The 25,175-nt window shown below is 33.6% G+C and overlaps 1 protein-coding gene and 1 pseudogene across 1 annotated transcript in view; one reads left to right on the top strand and one right to left on the bottom strand.

Moving 5' to 3' along the window:
- The window catches only part of NUP155 (nucleoporin 155), a 53,132-nt gene that overhangs the window by 15,197 nt on the left and 12,760 nt on the right, over positions 1 to 25,175 (top strand). The window contains exons 10-27 of the mRNA XM_019737278.3: positions 289 to 386; positions 868 to 1,020; positions 4,760 to 4,860; positions 7,196 to 7,366; positions 9,107 to 9,217; positions 10,160 to 10,254; positions 10,996 to 11,084; positions 11,746 to 11,808; positions 12,331 to 12,478; positions 13,579 to 13,645; positions 14,696 to 14,811; positions 17,032 to 17,129; positions 19,341 to 19,471; positions 21,780 to 21,971; positions 22,643 to 22,781; positions 23,508 to 23,643; positions 24,320 to 24,473; positions 24,691 to 24,795. Coding sequence (XP_019592837.2) covers positions 289 to 386; positions 868 to 1,020; positions 4,760 to 4,860; positions 7,196 to 7,366; positions 9,107 to 9,217; positions 10,160 to 10,254; positions 10,996 to 11,084; positions 11,746 to 11,808; positions 12,331 to 12,478; positions 13,579 to 13,645; positions 14,696 to 14,811; positions 17,032 to 17,129; positions 19,341 to 19,471; positions 21,780 to 21,971; positions 22,643 to 22,781; positions 23,508 to 23,643; positions 24,320 to 24,473; positions 24,691 to 24,795 — 2,167 coding nt within the window. The remainder of the gene's footprint in view (positions 1 to 288; positions 387 to 867; positions 1,021 to 4,759; positions 4,861 to 7,195; positions 7,367 to 9,106; positions 9,218 to 10,159; positions 10,255 to 10,995; positions 11,085 to 11,745; positions 11,809 to 12,330; positions 12,479 to 13,578; positions 13,646 to 14,695; positions 14,812 to 17,031; positions 17,130 to 19,340; positions 19,472 to 21,779; positions 21,972 to 22,642; positions 22,782 to 23,507; positions 23,644 to 24,319; positions 24,474 to 24,690; positions 24,796 to 25,175) is intronic.
- On the bottom strand, positions 2,010 to 3,458 carry LOC141570436 (large ribosomal subunit protein eL33 pseudogene; annotated as a pseudogene).

Raw genomic sequence — 25,175 nt, 5'->3', positions numbered from 1 at the left:
ACAATGGTAATTTGATGCTCTGAGAATACCTTGCTCCCCATTAGCCATTTACCCAATGGATTTAGCCTTTTATGGTCTTTGAAAAACAGGGTTACTCTTAACTATAAAAATGAACAACACACATTCAAGAGTTTTTGTCAGTTCTTGCTACTGTTTTGTTACTTCCCTAAGAAGTTAGTCTTAAACTATTTTAACGTATTTAGACATGTAAGAATGCTGGTGTAAAATGTTCCTTCTAATTTAGTAGACACATTTTTTAGGTAAACTAGTTTTTTTCCTTTCTTTTAGGACTATAGATCGTTCTGTTTTTAAACCAATTGTTCAAATAGCAGTGATTGAAAATTCTGAGTCACTGGACTGTCAGTTACTGGCTGTCACACATGCAGGTATGTTGTTTTATTTATATGTCTATTATTGCTTTTATAACTTGATAATCCTCAGATTTAGGAATTTATTATTTTAAATGTTTTTACTTCTATATTATCAAGCCATATTAATAATTCATAAAATTAAGGATTTTGAAAATTGGAAGATTCTTCCTGTCTCCTCATTATAGATGTAAAACCAGGTCTGAAAGGCAAAGTGACATTCAGTGACAGAGTCTGAATTGGAACAAAGCCTCCCTTGACTTAGTTCCAGGTTCTTTCTACTGAAAGTTGTTGATTCACCTTTCAATTTTGAGTGACTTTGTCTTAGAAATCCACTTTAGCTGGTAGTACACGTACACGGGGTAATTTTAGATAAGTCAGCAAAGTGATGTATGGCTTTAACAGAATTCTGTTTTTTTCTGCGGAATTGCTTCAATAACACATGTACCTAAAGTCTTTTCTTTTTTTTTACTGATATAAAATTTTATCCCATCATCAGGTGTAAGGTTGTATTTCAGCACTTGTCCATTCAGACAGCCATTAGCAAGACCTAATACATTAACACTGGTTCATGTCCGCTTACCTCCTGGATTCTCAGCATCTTCAACAGTGGAAAAGCCTTCAAAAGTACATAAAGCTTTTTACAGTAAAGGTAAGTTCTGAAATACTATCAAATTGAAAATGGGATTATTAAAATTATCCGAGGCATTTGAAAATAAACAGATTTTTCAAATAAAATTCAGGATGTTTTGGTTTCTTATCTAACAACTTTCTTATATTAACCTTATATTGCAAGCATTTTCAATTGGTATGTATGTAAAAACTATAGTATTTAAAAAATATCTAAGTACTTTTTAAATTGTTTTAATTTTAGCATGTCATTAGTCTTGTATATAAACTCACTGGTCAAAATCAGTGTTATATCCACTGTAATAGACTCTAAACTCTCTTCCTTCAAGATAGGGAAACTCAAATGACTTTTCTAATACCATTCCTGCTGTGTCAGTGTCTTTATGCATGTGGAGAGGTTTTCATGAAACAATTTGAAATCTTGACAAAAAAATGAAATTCTAAGTAAACATCAAAACTTGAAAAATCTGTATGTGCTATTTCCCATGATGAGAAAGCATTTGTAAAATGTTTTTTGATTTTTTAAAAATCATTCTAAAGCCTTTTCTTTGCTTATTCTAATGTTTCTTTCAACACTTCATTTTTCAACACCCAGATGAAAATAACAAATAACATTTATTCAATTGCAAAATATTCACTTTCTTGGTATTTTTAAATAAGTTTTATTAAGATATAATGTATATACTATAAAATTTAGCTTTTTAAACTAGTGGTTTTCATTTTAATCAGAGTTGTACAACTATCACCACTATCTGATTCCAGAACATTTTCATCACCCCAGAAAGAAACCCTGTACCTATTCATAGTCATTCCGTTTCCTTTTCTCGGCCTTTGGAAATCACTAGTCTACTTTCTTTGTCTATTTTCTTTGCTTATTTTGCATATTTCATATAAATGAAATCAGACAGTATATGACTGGCTTCTTTCACTTAGCATAGTGCATTCAAGGTTAATATCTAATATAGCATGTTTATTTCATTGCTGAATAATAATTCATTGTGTGACTGTACCACATTTTTTTATCCATTTATCATTTGATGGGCATTTGGGTTGTTTGTACTGTGGCTATTATGAATAATGCTGCTGTGAACATTTGTGTACAAGTTTTTGTGTGGACATGTTTTCATTTCTTTTGGGTACATACCTAGGAGTGGCATTATTGGATCATGTGGTAACTCTGTTTAACCTTTGAGGAACTGCGAGACTATTTTCCAAAGCTATTATACCATTTTACATTCTTACCAGTAGTGTCTGAGAGTTCTACTTTTCCCACATCCTTGTTTTTCTGGCTTTATATTATGTTCATACTAGTGGTTATGAAGTGGTTTCTCATTGAGTTTTGATTTGCCTGATGGCTAATGACGTGGAGCATCTTTGTTTATGATTATTAGCCATTTGTACATCTTTGGAGAAATAACTATCCAGATCCTTTGCCCTTTTTATTTTGTTTTATTATTTTTTTTACAAGAGAATAAATCCATTTTATTTACTTTCCAATAAGGTTAAATCCTGGAGGGGTACAGCATTACATGGATTCTCTGTCCTACGACTTTAGCAGGAAGGTTGCTTTGGAATTTGGCACGAACCCTGCCACTGTTTCCATGCAAACGAGTTACGCCCAGAGTACTCTGGCTTTGTTCGATTTGCTAGCAGGAGTCACTGTGTTCTTGGCCTTGTACACATAAGCACAGCTCTTGCCTAGATAGAAGAACTCAGCATCATTTGGAGCATAAACACCTTCAGTTTTAAGAAGAGCGATGTGCTCTCTCTGGTTCCGGAGTCCCCACTTATATTCAGCACAATGCCTTAGACCACAGCCTTCCAGACATATTTGTCGTTTCACAAGTCTTCCCAGCACGCCTGTACAGGCTCCAAGATGGCGGGGGGAGAAGCCCTTTATCCTTTTTAAAATCAGGTTGTCTTTGGATTATTGATTTGTAAGTTTTTATATATTCTAGACACGTGCCTTGTCAGATATATGATTCGCAAGTATTTTCAGTCATTCTGTAAGTTATCTTTTCATTTTCTGATGATGTCCTTTCAATCACAAAAGTTTTTAATTTTGATAAAGTACATTTTAACTATTTTCTTTTGTTGCTGTACTTGGGTTTATTTTTAAGAAGCCATTCCCTAACCCAAAGTCACGAAGATTTACCCCTGTGATTTCCTTTATGAGTTTTACAGTTTTCACTCTTAGATTTAGATCTTTATTCCATTTTGAGTTAATTTTTCTACATCATTTCTTTTGCATGTGGATACCCAGTTCCCAGCACCATTTGTAGAAAAGACTTCTTTCCCCTTGAATTATCTTGGCACTTTTGTCTCAAATGAATTGCCCATAAATATATGGGTTCTAGGTTCTCTGTTTTATTCCATTGATCCATATGTCTGTCTTTATGCCAGTAACCCACAGTATTAATTACTGTTGCTTTGTCATAAGTTTTGAAATTCCAACTTTGATTTTTTTTTTTTTTTTTTTTTTTTAAGATTGTTTTGACAGTTCTGGATCACTTGCATTTTTGTATGGATTTTAGGATCAGTTTAATTTCTTTAAAAAAAGTCAGATGGGATTTTGATTGTTGAAAACGTAGGTTAATTTGGAGAGTATTGTCATCTTAACAATATTAAGTTTTGAAATCCATGGACATGGGATATCTTGTTATTGGACCTTTAATTTTTTAGAATGTGTGTGCATTGTAGTGTGTACAAATCTTGCACTTCTAAAATTATTCTTAAGTGTTTTATTCTTTTTTGATGCTATTATAAATAAAGTTTTCTGTGTTGTTGTTGTTTTTTAATGGGGAATATTGGGAAACAGTGTTTCTCCAGGGCCCAACAGCTCCAAGTTGTCCTTCAATCTAGTTGTGGAGGGTGCAGCTCAGCTCCAAGTCCAAATGCTGTTTTCAGTCTTAGTTGCAGAGGGCGCAGCCCACCATCCCATGTGGGAATTGAACCAGCAACTTTGTTATTGAGAGCTCGGCTCTAACCAACCGAGCCATCCGGCTGCCCCCTAGAATTAAGTTTTAAAGCTAGAAATGTATTGAGGAAAAAATACTGTGGTTTTAATTATGTACATGATGTGATCAAATTGCATTTCTTCAAACTTCCATATGCTAAATTTTAAGAAACGTTTTCTTCCAACTACTCTCCATTTTTCACAAGCTAGTTATATGTTTTATTAATTGTGGTCCCATTACCTACAACCGTCCTATGGACTTAAGACCAAAGTCGCTATAGAAGGAGCAAATTAATGGGAGACCTGGAATTGAACCCAGGAAAATATATTTCAAAATCAAACTGTAATATTAGCTGGTATTGCTGAGATGTAGCTTTTATAGTATATTTATTTCTGCTATTCTACTGGTAAACATCATCAATTTTATTTATGGTGTGTTTGAATTAACCAGTACATGAACTCTATTTCATGAGTCAACATTTTTTTATGTATTAAACATATTTTAAGTTAATTAAATTAATAAATGTATTGAATATTAAATGTGTCCTAATTTCAGAAATGTTAAATTGTGAAAAAAGTGTTTACTTGAAAGAAATACAATATAAGATCTGAAACAGTTAACAATCCTATCCTACCAATAATTATATGTTCTTTAAGGGATTTATTTTTATTTATTTTTATAACTTGTGTACTTACAACAATGAATTCTTTGTATAAAAAGTATACATACTAATGTCAATATTACTAACATTATTGGTGATGCATATTATTTGGCATTACACAATTTTGTGTGTTCAACTTTTAGGTATTCTACTGATGGCAGCCTCGGAAAATGAAGATAATGACATTTTGTGGTGTGTCAACCATGATACATTTCCTTTCCAAAAGCCAATGATGGAAACCCAAGTAAGTTATCCTGAGAATTGCAAATAACGTTTTATATAATTTTAAGTGAAGAATAAAATTATAAGAAACTTTATCCTCTGATGTATTACTGTTTGCTTCTAAAAATATCACAAGATTAGAAATCATATTGAAAAGAAGTGTATCCTAATCTTTGTTTTTTCTCTGTGAGGTTAGAGGTCATTATGGTAATCATTAAAAAATATCCTTAAGGTAAACATTGTAACCCTCTTAGAATGTTTTTCATAATGTACTTGAAAATGCATTTATCTTTTCTGAAATGATCTTTGTCCCATTTAAATATATTGTAGTTTTAGTTATTTCATTAAGAGGCCATCCATTGTAGTTATGACTTAGAATTTTATTCTGATGATCTCTTTAATTTACAGTTCTGCCTAAATTTTTTTAAACTTTTTCTTAATTATAGAAATTTTCAAACATACACAAGAATAGAGAAAAATGGTAACTTGAACACCACGTTAGTGAATTACCAACATTTTCCCCATCTTGTTTTATCTCTTCCCTGCTTATGCAAATGTATACCCACAAATACATAATTCTGTTTTAAAAGGAAATAACCACATGTTCTCCAGGAAGTCTCTGTAAAGTCTCCAGGAAGTTCTGGGTGAGGAGTGCGGCCCTGCCTGTCGCAGCCCAGCCCATGAAGACTTAAGGGGATGCCAGCATCCCTAAGGCTGTGGCCAGAAAAGTCCATCTCTGCCCCTGCTCCTTGGTGTCACCTATCCCACCCCCATCTGTCCTCCTAGATGCCCTAGCATAGTCCATGCTGCCTGCTCCCAGAAGCTGCTGATCAACCCACATAAACCAACCCCCACAAGGGTGTGAATGTCTTATGCTCTCTTTGGAACCATCTTTGAAGGCATTTTGGTTCCAGCTGTCACCAGCTGCTCTCTAGTTAGTCTCCAACTTAAGCTCTTCTAGTTAGGGGAGTAAGAAAGGGGAGGGTAGATGGGAGGAGGAAGAACCCAACTCACAGGGATGGGCACATGGTTTGAAAGGGCTCTTCCAGGTGTGTGGCATGGCCCAAGTTGCTGGGGTAAGGGCAGGAGGTAGGTCTGGAGGCAAAGAGCACTTTTCTCAAATTATTTCCTTTATTATTTGAACTTTACTGAACACCTGTAGGTGTCTTGTATTGTGATAGACTGAGGATTCAGGACTCGGTAAGATATGAACCTTGTCCTGATGGGTGTGCTGTGTGAGGGGGTGCAAGGTGGAATTCTGGCTCCATCTCCTCACAGCTGTGGCTCAAAGGATTTAACATGTCTCTGGTCCTCAGTTTCCTTGTCTATAATAGTACCTGCCTCTGTGGGATTGTGGTGCGATTAAATGAGTTCATGTGTGTAGCAGTCAGAACAGTGCCTAGCATTTAGGAAGCACTTGATAAATGTTAATTATTTTTACAGCAAATATTATACATCATATTTTGTTTGTATAATACTTTAGTTATTCTCAAACAAATAGGGACTTTTAAAAAAAAAACACACACAAATGTAAATATAGTACATGAACTTTGACCAAGTTCTAATCTCCCAGAAACAGCTCTAGAAGACATTGGGACAATGGGGAAGTTCTATATTGGCTGGTCTTTAGATTATATTATAGAATTGTTAATTGTTTTTACTTTTAATATTCTTAAATGTTTTAATAACATCATGGTTATGTAAGAAAATACCCTTATATAGAGATGCATTAAAAAGTAACAGTGACATACCATGTCCATAAGTTTCAATTGGTTCAGTAAAAGACAAAACATGTATAGAGAAAGCAAATATGACAAAAATGCTAACAATTGTTGAGTCTAGGTATTGGGCATATGGACATTTACTGTACTTCCAACATTTTTGGATGCTTGAAATTGTTTATAATAAAAGTATTTTAGGAGATTAAGATACGTTTTTTTAAAGGAGTATCTTAGCTTAGAAAGCAAATGTAACTTCAAAAGAGAACAAAAATCTACATGTCACCAAAAATAAAAGCACTGGACCAACCAGGATAAATCAATCTATCCTGGAAAGATGGTAGAAGGTAGTTAGTCTTTGGTTATAGAATGAATTGTAATTCTAGTGAATACTATTTATAGTTTATCTTAGGAAAATTTTGCCTGTATCTAGTGTGGAAAGATTATCATCATAGAACATGCCTGATTAAAAGAATTAGTAGAAAATTAAATACAGACTTTTGAGAATGTTTATGTAACAGTATTATTTATTAAATTCTACATTTACTTAGAGATTGAGTCTATGTTTCTCCTTTTAAACGTTTTGCTTTATGTAACTTTAATAATAGTAGTCTAAAACATTTCATTTCTTTTACATAGATGACGACCCGTGTTGATGGTCATTCCTGGGCTCTTTCCGCAATAGATGAATTGAAAGTAGATAAAATAATTACACCCTTAAATAAGGATCGTATTCCAATAACGGACTCACCAGTTGTTGTACAGCAGCACATGTTGCCTCCAAAGAAATTTGTTCTCCTTTCAGCACAGGTATGTGTATATTCTGTTAATATGGACACAAAAAGAAGAGAAGCAATAGTTAACGTTTTTGTATTGATTGCAAGCAGTAGTTGCTTAGTAGAGTCATTTAGTATGTACTTAAAAATGTTTACTCTTGAAATGTTCTTAAGAGATAGTTTGTAAATCCCCAAAATGCAACAAAAAGAACACGCTCTGTATGAAATGTTTTACTCTTTTAAGGTAGCATTTCTATCACTAGTGTTTAGCAGCATGAAATAAATAAAATAAGCAAAGTGTATTTCTTATTCTCACTTAAATTATTAAAAAATTTTTCTCATTTATTTTTTGAATAGTAATAATGCCCTGACAAAATTCAAATGGGATAACAAGGGGTATACAAAGTAAAATCTTCCTTCCAGTTCAGGTCCCTTCCTTGCAGACACCACTGTCATCAGCATCTGTGTAAACTTCCCGAGATATGTTACAGATCTACAACCAATGCAAATATACTTCTAAACAAAGGGTAGCATATTATATATACTGTTTTATACTTTGCTTTTCGTATTTCAAAAATCAGTTGTAGAGCTCTTTCCGTATCATTATATAGAGAACTTTCTCATTCTATTTTATATTTGAAAGGTATTCCTTTCTATGGTTGTACCATATTTAAATAAGCCCCTATTCATGGATCATCTTTAGCTGTTAAAAATAATGCTTCTACCTTTTGCATATATCATTTTGCATGTAGAATTGCATCTGCTGGGTCAAAGAGTATATGCGTTTATACTTTTTGATAGATGTTGCCAGATTTCCCTGTATATATACGTGTATGTACATACATTCACTAGCAGTGAATGTGGACCGCCTATTTCCCTACAGTCCTCACCAAGGACAGTAGGCTGTCTTATTAAGACTGAGATGAGCTATCTTTTTGCGAGTTTATTTTTCTGTGAACTGTCTATTTCTATTTTATACCTACTGTTCTATTGAATTGTCTTTTTTAATTTATAGAAGCTCTTCGTGCATCAAAGGAACTGTCTGTGATTTTATTTCCATATTTTTTCAGTTTGTCATTTGATTTTTGTCGATTGAGATTTTTCCCATATGGATAAATTTATAAGTAGTTGAAATTTTCAGGTTATTTTTTGAGGTTTATATCATAGTAGAAAAACTTACCCTCACGTTCATAAAAGAATTCACCCATAGTTTATTTTAGTACTAGTATAGTTTTATTTTGTCCTTTAAATCTTTAATATGTTTGGAATTTATCTTGGTGTGCATGAATAAGGATCCAGCTTCATTTTTTTCTAAATGAACATACTTGTGCCAACATGAGTAATGGATAATCTAACTTTAATCTTCAGCTTTTTTCGTAGTCTAAATTCTAGTATTTACTTGAGCTTATATCAGAACTTTCCAAATTTAATAAGAAAATACATCTGCTAAAAAAAAAAAAGATAAGTAAAAAAGTTGCTGGCTCTTTTAGACATAACATTTTATAAACCTTTATCTTATGCATAGTAATGGCACATGCAATACTAATATTGTTTGTGTCTGATGGAGCAGTGTTTTCTTACTAAATTTTCTTTATGCATATATAGATCTAGTATAGGTTGGGAGTTGAAATGTAGATGCTCTTTTTGACCAGTTTACTTTGTATTCTTGAAGTTATATTTTTGTTGTTGTTTCATTGATTAAATAATCAGGGTCAGTTGTCACCAGCCAAACTTGATAAATCTATTATTCATGTTCTTTTTTTTAACTTCTTAGGGGAGTCTTATGTTTCATAAACTTAGACCTGTGGATCAACTAAGGCATCTACTTGTGAGTAATGTGGGTGGAGATGGAGAAGAGATTGAAAGATTCTTTAAATTGCATCAGGTAATTATATGTACTGTTTTTAATGTGATAATTTAAACAGTAAAACGGTGGGAATGATAGCTAAATTTTATGTTAGGACCAAAGATACTGTAATTAGCAGGTAATCTTACCAAACTTCCTTTTTTTACATTAATCACTGTATGTGTACTGATACTTGAGCAGTATTAATACACTATAAAGCAATGGTAAAATCAGATTTTTATTCTCTTGTTGATAAATTCTTATTAAAGTGTGCTTGTAAGAGGCTGGTATTCAAGTTGCATGGTAAATGCATTTTTATTCGAAACAAGACATTTGTGGACAAATCCTTTTATTTATTTTTTTATTTTGCTTAATGACCTAAGAAAAAAACTGGAGGCAGTAGTGATGGGGACATTAGTATTTCAAAGCCATAACTAGAATAAACAAGGTAGAACTGGGAATGCTTAATGTAAAATCAAGAATATCAGATCAAAGTTAAATATACAGGCTCTGGATTTAAACCACCAGACTCACCACCAGAGTAGATCACTTGAATCCTGTGGGCTTCAGTTTCCTCGTATGTAAAATATGCGTTATGTTATAATAGTGTATGATGTGGTGATTAATAAATGGTAAACTATTAAAATAGTGCCTGGCACATGACAGGTACTCAGTAAATGTTAGCAATTGTTAATTGTTATTTTCTAAAAGGTAAAAAGACCATGAGAAAAAATTAGGGGAATAAACCAGAATCTAGATAAAAAGGAAAGAGAGCATCTTTTAATAATAGCACCTTTGATGAAGTTTAAAACCAATAGTGCTTACTTCTCCTTTTTCTTACCAACTGATTTCATTCAGTCTGCAAATATTTATTGAGCACCTGTGTGCTAGGCACAGATTTAAACACTGGATACGGCATTAAACAGAACTTCTTTTTAAATGTTTATATTTAATATAAGGGAAGGTGTTCTTTTTTTACAGGAAGACCAGGCTTGTGCAACTTGCCTTATCCTTGCTTGTTCCACGGCTGCCTGTGATAGAGAAGTGTCTGCCTGGGCTACTCGGGCTTTCTTCAGGTATATGTCAGTTTTCTTTTGTTCTTCGCCATTTTTTAAAGTATTTGCCTTGGCCAATGTGATAGTTTAAGGGCTTGCCAAACATTACAGTGACTATAGAGACAAGTTACTAAAATTTGTAAAAAGGTGAAATCTAGAAAGATTGCAATGCTAATAGAAACAGCTAGATGAGCACAATTTATGCGTTGTTACCCTTTCTCTGGATTCTGTCCTCTAACTCTAGTCTTCCTTCTACACCTTTCTACCTGAGTTACTATCTCATGTATGTTTTTTACTTCCTCAAACACAATATACCAATTCTGCTTTATGTGTATCATTGTCATTGAGAGATTCTGAATCAAGGAAACTTGGTATCAAAGAGATTTTTATTTGCAAGATACTTAGCTAAGTAAAGAATTTGAAATATGATTTGTTTAAAAGAATTATTTTTAAGTACTGCCTAACCATTATCTAGTATGAACACTATAGTGCCATATACTCATTTAGTAAACTCTGTGCATTGCTGACGCTTTTTAGAAATTGCCAGAGTCCCTCATAATTCTTCCTGATATTCAAGTTAACATTTACTAAATACATATTTTATAATGTATCTATGCATATATTTCACTGTAAACACTTTACATTAAAGTCTCTAATGTTTAAAGGATTTATTTTGAAAGCTAAATAGGACTTGGAACAATTCCAGCTTTTAAGGTGGATGGTTTCACTGAATAAGCTCAGCCTTTGTTGTTGTAAAAATAGGTATGGTGGTGAAGCTCAGATGAGATTTCCAGCTGCTCTCCCCGCCCCGAGCAATGTCGGTCCCATCTTGGGGTCCCCTGTCTATGCTAGTGAGTATGAAACATTGAAACCAAACTTTCTGATAGAGTTTGAATTTTACAAACTTTGTGGTATATCTTAATAGACAAAGCTTTTCATTATATTTTACTTAATGCTACTATATTGGTGAATAACTCTATAGATGTCTGTCTCTTAAAAGTGATATCTTTTTTTTTTTTTTTAGTTTATTGGGGTGACAATTGTTAGTAAAATTACATAGATTTCAGGTGTACAATTCTGTATTACATCATCTATAAATCCCATTGTGTGTTCACCACCTAGAGTCTGTTCTCCTTCCATCACCATATATTTGGTCCCCCTTACCCTCATCTCCCACCCCCCACCCAAAAGTGATGATATCTTAATATTGAGTTCTTAATGTATACTGTGGAACAAAATAAGATATAAACAGTAGTATTTATAGAACTCGTTTGTTATTTAGTAAAAAGGAAAGAGAGGAATGATTTAATAATAAGCTACCTCAGTGTTTTCCAGTGTAGGGATTGTTAGAACGTTACTGGGAAATGAGATGAGTCCCTAATTCTTGAATATATTATGGGTGGTGCCATTCCTCACTCTTATGCTTAGTAATAGCTTCTGTATCTGATTATGATGAGATTCAAAAATTGGGGAGTTATTTTATAAATCTTTATATTCTTATTTCCTTTTTAGGTTCTCCTCTTCCTAGTGGTAGTTCATATCCAAATCCATCCTTTTTGGGAACACCATCTCAAGGTACCTCTTTCTTTGTTTTAGATTTTCTGTTCTTTTTGAAGAGCTAATATTGTGCATTACCCTTAATGCTTAGTATGAAAAAGATTAATTTGCTCTATTCTCTTAAAAATAATATAATTTAATAGAAGTGACATCCAAGCAAGTATTGACATTTGGCCATGAATGCCTTTACTTAGGAACACAGTTAGTAGTACCTGGAAAGCCCCTTATTTGGGTACCATGATTTAATCACCACCCATAAAATCTGTGTAATTAGTTCTGTTTTCACTTCCAACATTAAGGAACAGTGATTACAAGCTCTCTTTCCTTTTTATTCTGCATTGCTGACATTTGAAAACCTACCTGGGAGCACCCATCCAAGTCTAAGTTTCTCTTTTTATCAAGGGAAATTAAGTATCTACTTATTCCAATATTTTTGTAAATACTCATACCTATGGGTCTAGATACAGCACACTTGGATTATTGAGAATTCTGAATGTTTACAGTTAAGTTTTAAGATGTGTTTTCTTATGTTTGTACAAGGTATACATTCTCCTGTCATGTCAACTCCAATGTCTGCTTCAGGAAATCTAGCAATTCAGGCCACAAGTATGAGTTGTATGGCTGGACCGGAGATTGTGTACTCTGGAAAACACAATGGTATATGCATTTACTTTTCTCGAATTATGGGGTAAGTTTCATGGAATAAGTAACTATTGCCCACTTTGTCGTAGTTTATATAGTTTAATATTTTTAATTCTAAATTTGGAGTATCATTTATTCCTATTAAATTGTACATAGAGTTTTAGCTCACTTATCCATTAATAATATTGTTTTCTGTCTTTCAGCTTTTTTTAATCTAACCATCTATATTCCCGTATTTTATATATATCTTAAAGTACATCTCTATACATGTTAACATATAACTCAATGTATGTTAACTCAGTAATATGTCCTGTAAACCAGCTAGACAGTTCTGGTCTTGTCGAGGCTCATTCATGCATATGCAGTTAGTTACGAAGTTGAAGACAGCTCTGTCAATCTTGCTGGACTCGCATGTTTAGGGTTATGTTTGTACGCTGGTCTAGAGCGGTCTCAGCTCAGACAGCTGGGTTGTCCTCCACATGGCCTCTTATCCTCCAGCAGTCTACCCAGGGATCATTCACTTGATGATAGCAAGGTTCCATGAGAGAGTGGAAACTCGCAAAGCCTCTTGATGCCCAGGCTCACAATTGGCACAACTGGCATACTATTATTTCCACCACATTCACTTGGCCAGGAGAACGCCTCCAGGCCAACCCAGATTTGAAAGGTGGGAAATAAACTCCATATGAGAGAAGCATCAAAGCTATATTGTAAATGGGATAGATATAGGGAGGGATAAAATATAGTCATTTTTGCAATAAGTCTGTCATACTATCTAGTTAATTATAACACATAGTAATATGTTTTTCTTAGATTTGGGATGTAAGCTTTCATTTGAATTATTTGCTTAAAAATGTGAAACAGTGTAAAACTCTCTTATAAATTTGATTTTTCATTATAAGCTTCCTTGTTTATCATTCATTACCCAGAGCCTTTGATTTTTCTTCAGCAATATTTCATTATATGAAATAGCTTGTATATATTAGGTTTGGAAATTTTCCTGTTTTCCGTTTTTTCAGATAACTTAGTAAAATGTTAAAGGAAACCAGTGCTACACTTTAATAAACACATAGAAAGAAATTTATAACATATTATAATTGTTATTATTCATCTACAGCACAATTATTAATACACTTTTTGTTCCAGAAATATCTGGGATGCTAGTTTAGTTGTGGAAAGAGTATTCAAGAGTGGCAACAGAGAGATCATTGCAGTAAGTGTGTTGTATACTAGTGTTCTGTTATTTGTATGTGACCAGTTTATGTTAATGGAACTGTTTCACATTTCTTGATGTTTTAAACAAGATGCAATGATAATTCTTTTATGTATATGTTTGTGTACTTGTCCGATAAACTGTTCACCCCCCTGGGTTAAGTCCGAGTTCTGTCACTTCTTAACTAATGGGTAAATTTCTTAACATTTCAAAGCCTGATACCTCACTGTAAAATGAGAATAATAATATATCCCCCTCGTAAGGTTGTTGTGAGGGTTAAATGGAGTAAATAGTAACGCTTAATACTGCTCAGAGCTATTATATAAATATTTTGCTTATACTCAGATACCCCAAAACTACATGGACACAGTGCTAATTGCCATGCACTGGCATACTTTCTAGGATACTTTAAGAAAACTTCTTGTAGAAATTTGTATTATCATAAATTCAGGTAGTAAAATATTTTTAAATGTGAAATATGAATGCAATTTATTTTAAACTTTTTAAAATGAAAATATACCAAATGTCCTTTCAACTTTGATACTCTTTTCAAGTTCACATTTCTAAGAATAAGGATGTATTTACTGAACGTAGTATATGTTGTTGTTCAGTTCTATTTATGAAGAGCAAGAATAAATTAATCTACAGTGATAAAAGTAAGAAAAGTAGTTACATGGGAAATGGAATACCTAATGACCAGAAAGGGGCATTAGGGACCTTTCCTGGGTGTTGAAAGTATTCTCTGTTGTGGTCTGGGTGGTGACTGTATTAAAATGTAAAAAGTTAACAAGATGTTGTTCACTTAAGATTTGTGTATTTCACAGTCTGTAAATTATATCTAAGTCGAACCAGGAGAGAAGAGGAGGGATCTGGGTATCTAGCCCTTTATTCTGGTCACCAAGTGTGAATTGATATAGGAAAAAGAAAAGATAGGGTACTTCAAAATTAACACTTTATATTCAATTATAGATATACAGAGTATGATTACGTTTTTTATATATACACCTTTTCACTGTTTTGAAACTTTTGAAAATACTTCCTTTCTTACAGATTGAAAGCAGTGTTCCTTCCCAACTGCTGGAGTCAGTGCTACAAGACCTAAAAGGCTTACAAGAATTTCTAGACAGAAACTCCCAATTTACAGGAGGACCACTAGGAAATCCAAAGTAAGAATAAATGGAATTTATTTACTCAGTTTTTTTCCTTTTTTTTGCCGAGATACAATTCACATATTATAAAATTCATCCTTTTAAAATATACAGTTCAGTGGTTTTTACTATATTCACAAGGTTATGCAATCATCACCACTGTCTAATCCCAGAATATTTTCATCACACCAAAAAGAAACCCTATACCCATTTAGCAGTCACTCCCTGTCTTAGTAACAAAAATACCATAGACTGGCTAAAACAAGAGAAATTTATTTACTTAGTCCTGGAGGCTGGAAGTCTGAGATCAAGGTGCCAGTACAGGCGGGTTCTGGTGAGGACCCCCTTCCTGATTTATAGACAGCTGCTGTCTTTCTGTATCCTTACGTGGCAGAGAGAAAATGAGAGAGCAAGCTCTCTGGTGTCTTCTTCTAAAGGTACTAGTCTCATCAAGGGTGTTCCACCTTCATGACCTCATCTGAAGGCCTCGCCTCTAAATACCATCACTTTGGGGGGTTAGGGCTTCAGCATAAGAACTTGGTGGGACACAAGCACGCAATCCGCAGCACTCCCTAGCTCCCCTTCCCACAGTGCCTGGTAACCACTCATCTGCCTGTCTCTCTGATTCTGCCATGTTCTGGATCTTTGTGTAACTGGAGATATACAATATGTGGCCTTTGGTTTTGGTTTCTTTCCCTTAGCATAGTATTTTTAAGATCCACATGTAGGGTGGATGAGTTCTTTGATTCATTTGTCAGGTCATCAGGTGAACAAATCTTCATATACATTTTGTTCCCATTTATTTCCTAAATTTTAATGTTCTATAGGAAAAATGCATTGCCTTTTTGATTTTCTTTCCTCTCTAAATACTTGTGCTTACTTTGAAATTTTTATGCTTTTGCTTTTTTTATTACTATAATTCAGAAAATACACCAGTGTCTTTAGGTATGTCTTCTTTTAATGGGAGTTGAGAATAAAATGTTCTCGATGAGCATTTAGACCTAAGGACTTAAACTTTGGTGAATTTTCTTTTTGTTTATTGTATTATTGCATCTTCCCTATTTTCTTTGGAGAATCATATTGACTGTCCTGAATCTACCCTCAATTTCTTTTCTTCCATAGTTCCTTTCTTCTTTCCTTCCTTCCTTCCTATGTGTGTTACGTAGATTGCAGAATTCCTAGAGTTGATGTTCTCAGTCATTTAATTCTATTTTATGTAGCATTTGTTCAATCTCTGATATTTTTCTTGCTATTATATGTTTAATTCCAAGAGCTTTTATTTTCTAATTTTTCCTTTTTCATGGCAATTAGCACTTGTATTATGAATCCCAAATCTCACTAAGAATACAACTGGAATTGTTTTTCAAGTCTTCATTTTTCCTCCGGTTTCAACGTCCTAGCATAGAGTTTCTTTTCTAAGCTAACAAATATATTTGGTGATATTTTTTTGGCTCTGTTTGTAAATGAATATGTTTGTTCATTAGTATAGATACATCTCTCTGTCTAGATCTGCCCACTTAGCAGTTGTGGTTGTTGTTCAGTAGCCAACCATGCAAGCAAAGCTCTTGTGAAACTCCCAGGCATCGTTTTGCCCAGAAGATGGTAAGAAACTGTGATTAGGTCAACTGACAGCTATTCCCTTAGTGGGCCAAACAGACCAGTGAAGCTGCAGTTTCTCTCAAGTGAGTTGGGAGACTGTAGCAGTGTCCATACTGCACAGCATTTAATGGACTTTGTTTTAGCTCTAGAGGAAATCTGTGCATGGATGCTAGAGCCAACCAGATGAGACTTGATGTTTGTTTTGTTTATTCTTTGCCAACTGGCTCTCTCCATCCTTTAATAATTAGATCTTAGGGAAATTTATACCCAGTTACATCTGGGTATAAATGGATTATACCCATTAAAAAGTTGCAAATGGATTAAAAGAGTTATAATAACAGTGGGGCACCCTAGTGGATTCATTTATATGAAATATTCAGAACAGGCAAACTTATAGACATAGAAAGTAGATGAATGGTTGCTTAGGGAAGAGGTGGGAGAAAGGAGGAAATGGGGATTGACTGCTAACGGGGAGGGGAAAATATTCTAAAATTAGATCGTGGTAATAATTGCACGACCCTACGAATACATTTAAAAAAGTTAAATTGTACACTTTAAATGGTTGAATTGTATGGTATATGAACTATATCTCAACAAAGATGTGAAAGACAAATACACATTCTGGAATTTCCGTTTCAGTACTCCTGCCAAACTGCAGCAGAGGCTGATTGGATTCATGCGTCCTGAAAATGGAAATACCCAGCAAATGCAACAGGAGCTACAGAGGAAGTTTCATGGTAAATTATTGTTTCTGGTCGATTAAATGTATATGACCCCAGTAAAGGGTTTTATTAGTTGAATAGAAAACAATCAACATATCAAACAGATAAGTTTGTGGTAACAAGTATTTTTTATTAAAATATCATCAGTGTGATTTTGGGAAAAGTGGGGCAGTATGGATGTCATGTATTCCCATAATTTTCAGCCTATACATTTTTTCCCTTCAACCAGAAAACATGACAGACACTTTTTCTAATGAGTTTTTTTAATTGTAAAATATATACGTATAACGTAAAGTTTACCACTGTAACCATTTTTAAGTGTGCAGTTCAGTGGCGTTTAGTACCTCACATTGTGCAAACATCACCACGATTCATCTGTAGAACTTTTTCATCTTCCCAAACTGAAACTCTGTACCCGTGAAACAATAACTCCTCATTTTACTCTGCCCCCAGATGCTGACAATCACAATTCTTTTTTTTTTTTCCTGTCTCTGAATTTTACTACCCTAAGTGTCTCCTATAAGTGGAATCATACGGTATTTGTCCTCGTGGTTGGTTTATTTCGCTTAGCATAATGTCTTCAAAGTTTATGCAGTAGCATGTGTCAGAATTTCATTCCTTATTAAGACTGAATAATACTCCATTGTATGTATATGCCACATTTTGTTTATCTATTCATCCCCTTGGACACTGGGATTGCCTCTACCTTTTGGGTATTGTGAATAATCCTGCTATGGACGTGGAATACATATAAATTTGAGTCCCTGTTTTCAATTCTTTTGCTATATACCCAGAAGTGGAATTGCTGGATCATATGGTAATTTAATCTTTAATTTTTTTGAGAAATCGACATAGTATTTTCCATGGCAACTGCACCATTTTACATTTCCACCAGTAGTGCACAAAGGGTTCCAATTCTCTACATCGTCACCAGTTATTTTTCGATTTTATAGAGTTAAAAATGTGAATCAAATTTTTGGTTGTGTTTTTGTCTGTTATAAATACTAGTAACAACTAAGAAAAGAACAAGAGAACTAAAAAGTTCTCAAAATCATCAATTATTCTAGATATGAATTGGAATAATAAGTTACTTCTTAAATTTTGCCTGTCATTCATTTTTTTTTTTTTAAGTTCTTCTATCTTCTATTGTTTGAACCAATTATTCTAGCTGATGGGATTTTGCTGATTAAGACCCAGCCATTTACTTTTGTCCCAAGGTACTTTCTTCCCTTCCTGCTGGCCCTAGTTTTCTGTTTACTGTTTTGTAAATTCTTCAGTACTGCTGATGGTTCTTCAGTAAGGCCTTAGGCCTGACAGTACCAAGCATTAGTGGTGAGGATTTATACAAATGGGAATATTCAAAGTGCTGGCAGTATACCCTGAATTGACTACTTTGTAAGCAGTATAGCCATAGCTGGTAAAAGCTGAGAAGGCAGATATACTCAGAGCCAGCAGTTTCACTTATAGGTATACTAGAACAGGCTTTTCAGACTGTTTTCCCACAGTAAGGAATACATTTTAAATTATGACCCAGATGTTTAAAGGCATACACATACAACTAAAACAAAATTTTAGGAAATAACTTTGTTCTACATTCTAATATTTTTATCCTTTTTTATTTTATTTTATTTCCTCTTTAAGAAAAATAAAAGCTGTCTGGACTGACCGAATTGATTTTGTGACTCACCAGTCCATCTTAACCTAGGGTTTAAGAAACTCAGTCCTAGAGAAACCTCACTGTACTTTCCAGGAGACCTATTTTAAGGATATTTATTGCATTATTGTTTTAGTGGAAAAACTGAAAAAAATATAAATGTGCTTCAAGTGGACGGTTCGCCTAATTGTGGGGTAGTATTCTTACATGATGGAACATTCAACAATTAAAATAAATGAATTAGATTTATATTGGTCCATATGGATAGCCTGTGAAAATATAACTGAATAGAAAAAGCAATGGTGTAAATTGTTTAGAAACAGCAATATGTTTATTTATGTTCCTATACACACACCAAACACACGTGTATATATAGTGAGACGATAAAAACATGAATTCAGCAACTCATGATCATGTTGTCTATGATGGGGGGGGGGCAGGGAGGAGAACAATAAGGATTTCAGCCTTAACTACAGTTGTTTTTATTTGAAATAAAGTATTGTTTTACATGAAATAAAACAACTTAACCTGTGTCATTTTATCAAACTTCACTAATTGTATTTTGTAATTAGAGGCTCAACTGAGTGAAAAGGTTTCACTTCAGGCAATCCAACAATTGGTTCGAAAATCATACCAGGCTCTGGCTTTATGGAAACTTCTTTGTGAACATCAGTTCACTGTCATTGTGGGAGAACTTCAGAAGGTAGGATGTTTCTTTCCCTTAAGTCCACACTGTTACTACTGTGCTTAGTTTGTTTTCTTTTCAGTGATCTTGAATCTTACACTTTGATTTGGGGGAGGGGGTATTTTGGGAAGCATTTAGGTTATGGTAAAGGTGATATGTAATAGAAAACTTGCTCTGGAGATTGAGGGATTCACTTTTTCAGAGCCACAAGTTTTTCCAGTATATGAGAGCTGTGAGAGTGGTATGTGAATGAAATTTTACTTTACCAAAAATATTCTTTTAAAACAGTGTATTGTAACCCTTATTTGGGCTACAGATCTCTTTGGGAATCTGATCAAACTCCCTCTCCTCACCCTCAAAGAATGCATACAAACATGGACACAGAAATTTTGCACGTGACTTCAAGGAGTCCACTAACCTTAATTAAACATTCCTACTTCAAAGAAAGATGTTTACAATGTGGGAAATGAATGCTTCATATTTATCTTGCATTTCTTGTTTGAATCCTTTTTAATGATAATTTGCATGCATCTAAATACTAGACAGGTTATTTGGGGGACTATATTCCTACCTGTTACTTATCATGAGCATTTCTGACCATACCGGAAAATAGAGCCAATACTGTATAAATAATCCCCAGACACACTTTACTGGTATTCAGCATTTTCAAGATTTTACCAACGTGGCTTAATCTGTCCTCTTTTTTCTTTTTCTTTAATGAATTATTTTAATGTAGATCCAGACATCATGTCATTTCATTCCTACATACTTTAGTATGTATGTCTTAAAAAAAAAAAGATGGGCATTTCCTTGAATAACGACGTCATTATCACACTCAGCAATATTAATAGTAATTCTTTGGTAGCATCTAAAATAATGAAATTTCTCTGTCTTAAAAATATCTTTTTACAGATTAGTTTATTCAAATCACAGTCTAAAGAGATGGTTCCCTCGTTGAATTGGATTGTTTTTTCTCCTAAATCTCTTTCAGTTTAGAGCAATTCCTCTTTTTTCCTTGCTATTGCCTTGTAAATATTGGGTCATCTATCCTGTGGAATGTCCAACATTCTGAGGTTGTTTTTCCCTTCCTTGTAGCAAACGGATTCCTTTATTTCCTGCATTTTCTGTAAAATGGAAGTTAAGTCTACAGAAGCTTGAAAGTTCAGGTCCATTTATTTAAGGAAGATTAAAATACTTCATAGGTAGTGGTTTGTGTGTCAGACTGTATTAGGTGACACACAAGGCTTGACTGTCCCACTTTTAGTGATACTAAGATTGATTGCTAGATTCAAATGGTAAATTCAATCCTGCCATTGTGAAATTCTCCATCAGACTTTCATCATCCATTGATAGTCATTGCCTGAATGAGTTATTTCATTAAGTATTACAAAACAATAATTTTTTATATCTTATGTCTTCCATGTTTATTAACTGCAATTCTATAAAAATAATTTTCCCTTGTCCTTTTGGGCTATTTTGTTAACCTGAAATGTTTAATTCTTAACTTTTGAGTACAATTTTCAAAGTTCAAAGGCATTCCCCTAGTTCTTTCCAGTAATGTCCAAAGAATTGTTTGTTGGTGGTTTTATTTATTTCAAACACATACTTGAAAAAATAAAAAAAAATCTCAAGCTAATATTTAATTATGAAAACGTTTTTTATGCCGGATAGAATGTTTTATACTGTAGGTAAATTTTTAACATAGTTGGTTTTTTTTGTGATCCATCTTCAAAATTTTGTTCCTTGCATCATGAATCTTATGCTCAAGGAATACAAATTAAATATTAGTCTAAAAATTTGAACATTGATTGTATATTTGCTGAAAAACAGATAAAATAGTCAAATCTCTATAAACAGAAAATTACTCTAGTATTAATCACCTCAATAATTTAGACCTCTATTTTCACAAACAAATTTGTTCAAAATGAGATTGAACTCCAATGTTAGAAGGCCTTGAATGATAGAATTCTAACATTATTAGGAAAAGTAATGAATGTAAGCCCAACATTTTTTAATGTAGCTTAAGATTGCTCTTTCCTGATTATATCTGAAGTCAGGAGACCCGGCTCTAATTTTGATGCTGCCTGGTCTTTACTTTCCTCATTTGTAAAGTGAGATTTGGACTAAACTTTTCTTTTCCAATTCTGTTTGAGTCTATGAAAGTTCCAAAAATGTGTTAGTTTGTATAGTTTTAGTATATTTTCTCTTTTGAGTTATAAAAGTCTGTTAATGTTTTGGTTAAGTTATTAAAGAAATTTCGATCTATGTGGAAATATGATATTCCTATATATTTGACAGAAGAAAGGATTCTCTTTTATACTCCTAGGAATTTCAAGAGCAATTGAAAATCACCACCTTTAAAGATCTGGTAATCCGGGACAAAGAACTGACTGGGGCATTAATTTCTTCTCTGATCAACTGCTACATCAGAGATAATGCTGCTGTTGATGGCATTAGTTTACATTTACAGGATATCTGCCCGCTTCTGTATAGCACTGATGATGCAGTTTGTTCTAAGGTACGATGCTTTGTTACCTGTTTCAGTGTTTCTTACAGGTCTCATGGTATGAATAGTGCACTAGAATTGGAATCAGGAACCATCTTCTTTTACTTAATACATGACCTTCATAGGTTTCTTAACATCTCCTGTCCTCAGTTCCTTGTCTATGTAAGAATGGGGTTGAAATACATGGGTTTTTTTTTCATGATTTATTAAAATTCATATGTATTTAAGTTTTTCGTAAAGAATCTTTGATAGTATTTCTAGGCCATATTTAACTATACCCCTCCTTAGAATTAAGGATGATCACTAAACCTAAATTAAATCTGTAATAAATTAGAGTTAATTGGGCAATTTTTATTGATCCTTTCCTACAGGTGGAAATAATTTAAAAAGTCAGTATCACGTGGACTGCCTGCTGACCAGTAATGTATTGACTAGGCAAGAGATTTACCAGTCAAAAGCTATCTTGCTTAACACATTTGTGAGAGGAATTAAGAATAGCTGGGATTTTTTGGTCAAAAACTTTTCTGCCTAAAATTAAGAAGAAGTCAGTTCGTAGAGTTGTTTTTATTATTGATTATAATAAACCAGATGCAAATTTAGACATAGACTAAAACTTATGTTGGCAGCACCATCGATGTGCTTTATTTTATATCTCTTTAAGTTCTTGTCATCTCTGTTTCTAGGCAAATGAGCTTCTCCAGCGTTCCCGACAAGTTCAAAATAAGATTGAAAAGGAAAGAATGTTAAGGGAATCATTAAAGGAGTATCAAAAAATCAGCAATCAAGTTGACCTTTCTAATGTTTGTGCTCAGTATAGACAAGGTGAAAAACAAAATGATCTTCATATCTTCTTTAAGAGGACAAATGACTGTGACTAAAATAAGTTAGTGATAAAGAACCTCTTCCAAAAGGCAAATCTTCCTTCAACTTCAGTGGCCCACAGGTGCAACATAGGAAATTCATTCCTTGTGTTTTAAGTTTCCTTGTGGTGACTACACTGACCCCTGCAAAAGCTATAATGCTCTTTTTATATCATGAAATACGTAACTTTTTAATATTGGCGTTTCAGTCTTTATCCAGTTAAACTACATCTGTATTAAATTGCTTTCTGGGTTACATTTAGCATTAAGATGCTTAAAATTTTTTGGTTAATTCTTAAAATATTACCTGCCTGCTCTCTTTAAAATTAAATAAAACCTAACATAATGTAAAAGTAATAACTGTTAGCAAAGGTAGTTTTGAATCCCAAGATTTTTTTCAACAATAAACTGAAACCCTCCTTTTTGTTATTTTAAATACAAAAGTTTTTTTCCAATGCAGAAAATATATTTAGCAGTTGCCTTTTAGGCATGTTAGGATCTCATTCTTTGAGGATCTTGTTCTTTGGTAGACTTCATCAGAAATATTTTATATGATATTGTCACCAGGGTGACTAATATACAGCAGAAACATGATAATCTTGATCAGTATTTGTATAAGCCAGCCAAGGAAAAATGTATCCAGCTTAATAATACGCCTTAAGTCTTTGTCCTTTTTCTTTCCCATTAGTACGATTTTATGAGGGTGTGGTTGAGCTCTCTCTTACTGCTGCAGAGAAAAAAGATCCTCAGGGTCTTGGGCTTCATTTCTATAAACATGGAGAACCAGAAGAAGACATTGTGGGACTTCAGTCTTTCCAAGACAGGCGAGTTTTATTACCTTAGCAGACTGTTGACTTTATGGATACAGACTTTTCTTTGTGTAAAGTTTGATTGATAGTATTAGGGAAATAATATTTCAAGTGCAACCCTTATACAACTGAATTATGCTTTGACTTTAAAACGACTTGTTTTATCAAAGGCCTGAATCTGGATAATAATTCCTTGCCTAGGGATAAAACTTGAGTCTGGTAAAAATTCTTAAGAACTTACAGGTGTTTTTAAACTTGCTTCTGTGGCTTTTTCTGATCCTTCATTAAGGTCAATTTTAAATGAGAGAACTTACTTGGAAACACTTGCTTCTCCCCCTACCCCATTTCTGGTTGTGGGTGAAGAGTAGTATTTTATTTTAAAGGACGATTTTTAAATGTTCAAAAATTGGTAGAGATTATCAAAGAAAAAGTGTCCATAAAGGAAATATGAAACCTATCTAAGACATGGTTTTTGTTAATACATTCATTTTTATGACTTTACCCTTTTATGTTTAACCAAACACTTCTCAAACCTATTTAAAAAGTATATGATTTCTACTATTTTTAATACCAAATATGTGCATATAGGTATTCTCCAAAATAGTCTTTTTAAATTCTTGTGTGTATTTAAAATTAGATAAATCAGTTGCTGTCTAATTAATGTAATTGCTCCTTTTCCATTCTTTTTCAGATTAAATAGTTACAAGTGCATTACAGATACACTTCAAGAACTGGTAAATCAAAGTAAGGCTGCTCCTCAGTCTCCCAGTGTACCCAAAAAACCTGGGCCTCCAGTGCTGTCATCTGATCCCAATATGCTGAGTAATGAAGAAGCGGGACATCATGTGAGGGGCACAGCACATTTTCATTCTGAAAATACATTGTGTTTAGACGTTCTCTGTGGTAGTGATGGCATAATCATCTTGGGAGAAGTAGTAGCTTTTAGAACTTACCACTTAAGGAATCTTAATGTCTTACCAGGGGGTTATAAGGCTAAAGGTTCGTGATGACCAGCAACAGAGCTTTTAACTGTGCTAATTTTTACTGTTTTCTTTATTTTAGTTTGAACAAATGCTTAAATTATCTCAACGATCCAAAGATGAGCTCTTTAGCATTGCCCTTTATAATTGGCTAATACAAGCTGACCTTGCAGATAAATTGCTACAGGTAAAAAATGGTTTTTTTATTCCAGTCATGTTAATTTATATAAGCAATGTAATGTCTTTTCCTGGTGGGCAAAGTAGACCATTGTGCTGTTTCTTGGTATTTATCACGTGATGGGGATAGTTTATGTTATGGGGTGGAAATTACTGGATTAGGAGTTAGGAGACCCGAACTTGGTTTTAGGTCTACTAGTAAGTTATGTGACTTCACATGTCTTTTCACTACCCTGAGTCTCAGTGTTTCTCAGTTTGTAATATAAACACATGGTATTTGATTTTTTTCAAGGATGCCTTTGAGCTCAGAGTCTAGGAATCAATAGTTGTGTTCTCAGAGTTTATTAAAAGATTTGTAATTGGATAATAATAAATTATTATCAGCCTAAT

Source organism: Rhinolophus sinicus, chromosome 3, assembly GCF_057876585.1.
Source record: "Rhinolophus sinicus isolate RSI-liver-muscle chromosome 3, RSI-T2T, whole genome shotgun sequence".
Taxonomy (NCBI): domain Eukaryota; kingdom Metazoa; phylum Chordata; class Mammalia; order Chiroptera; family Rhinolophidae; genus Rhinolophus; species Rhinolophus sinicus.
This window is presented reverse-complemented; position numbering and strand designations above follow the sequence as displayed.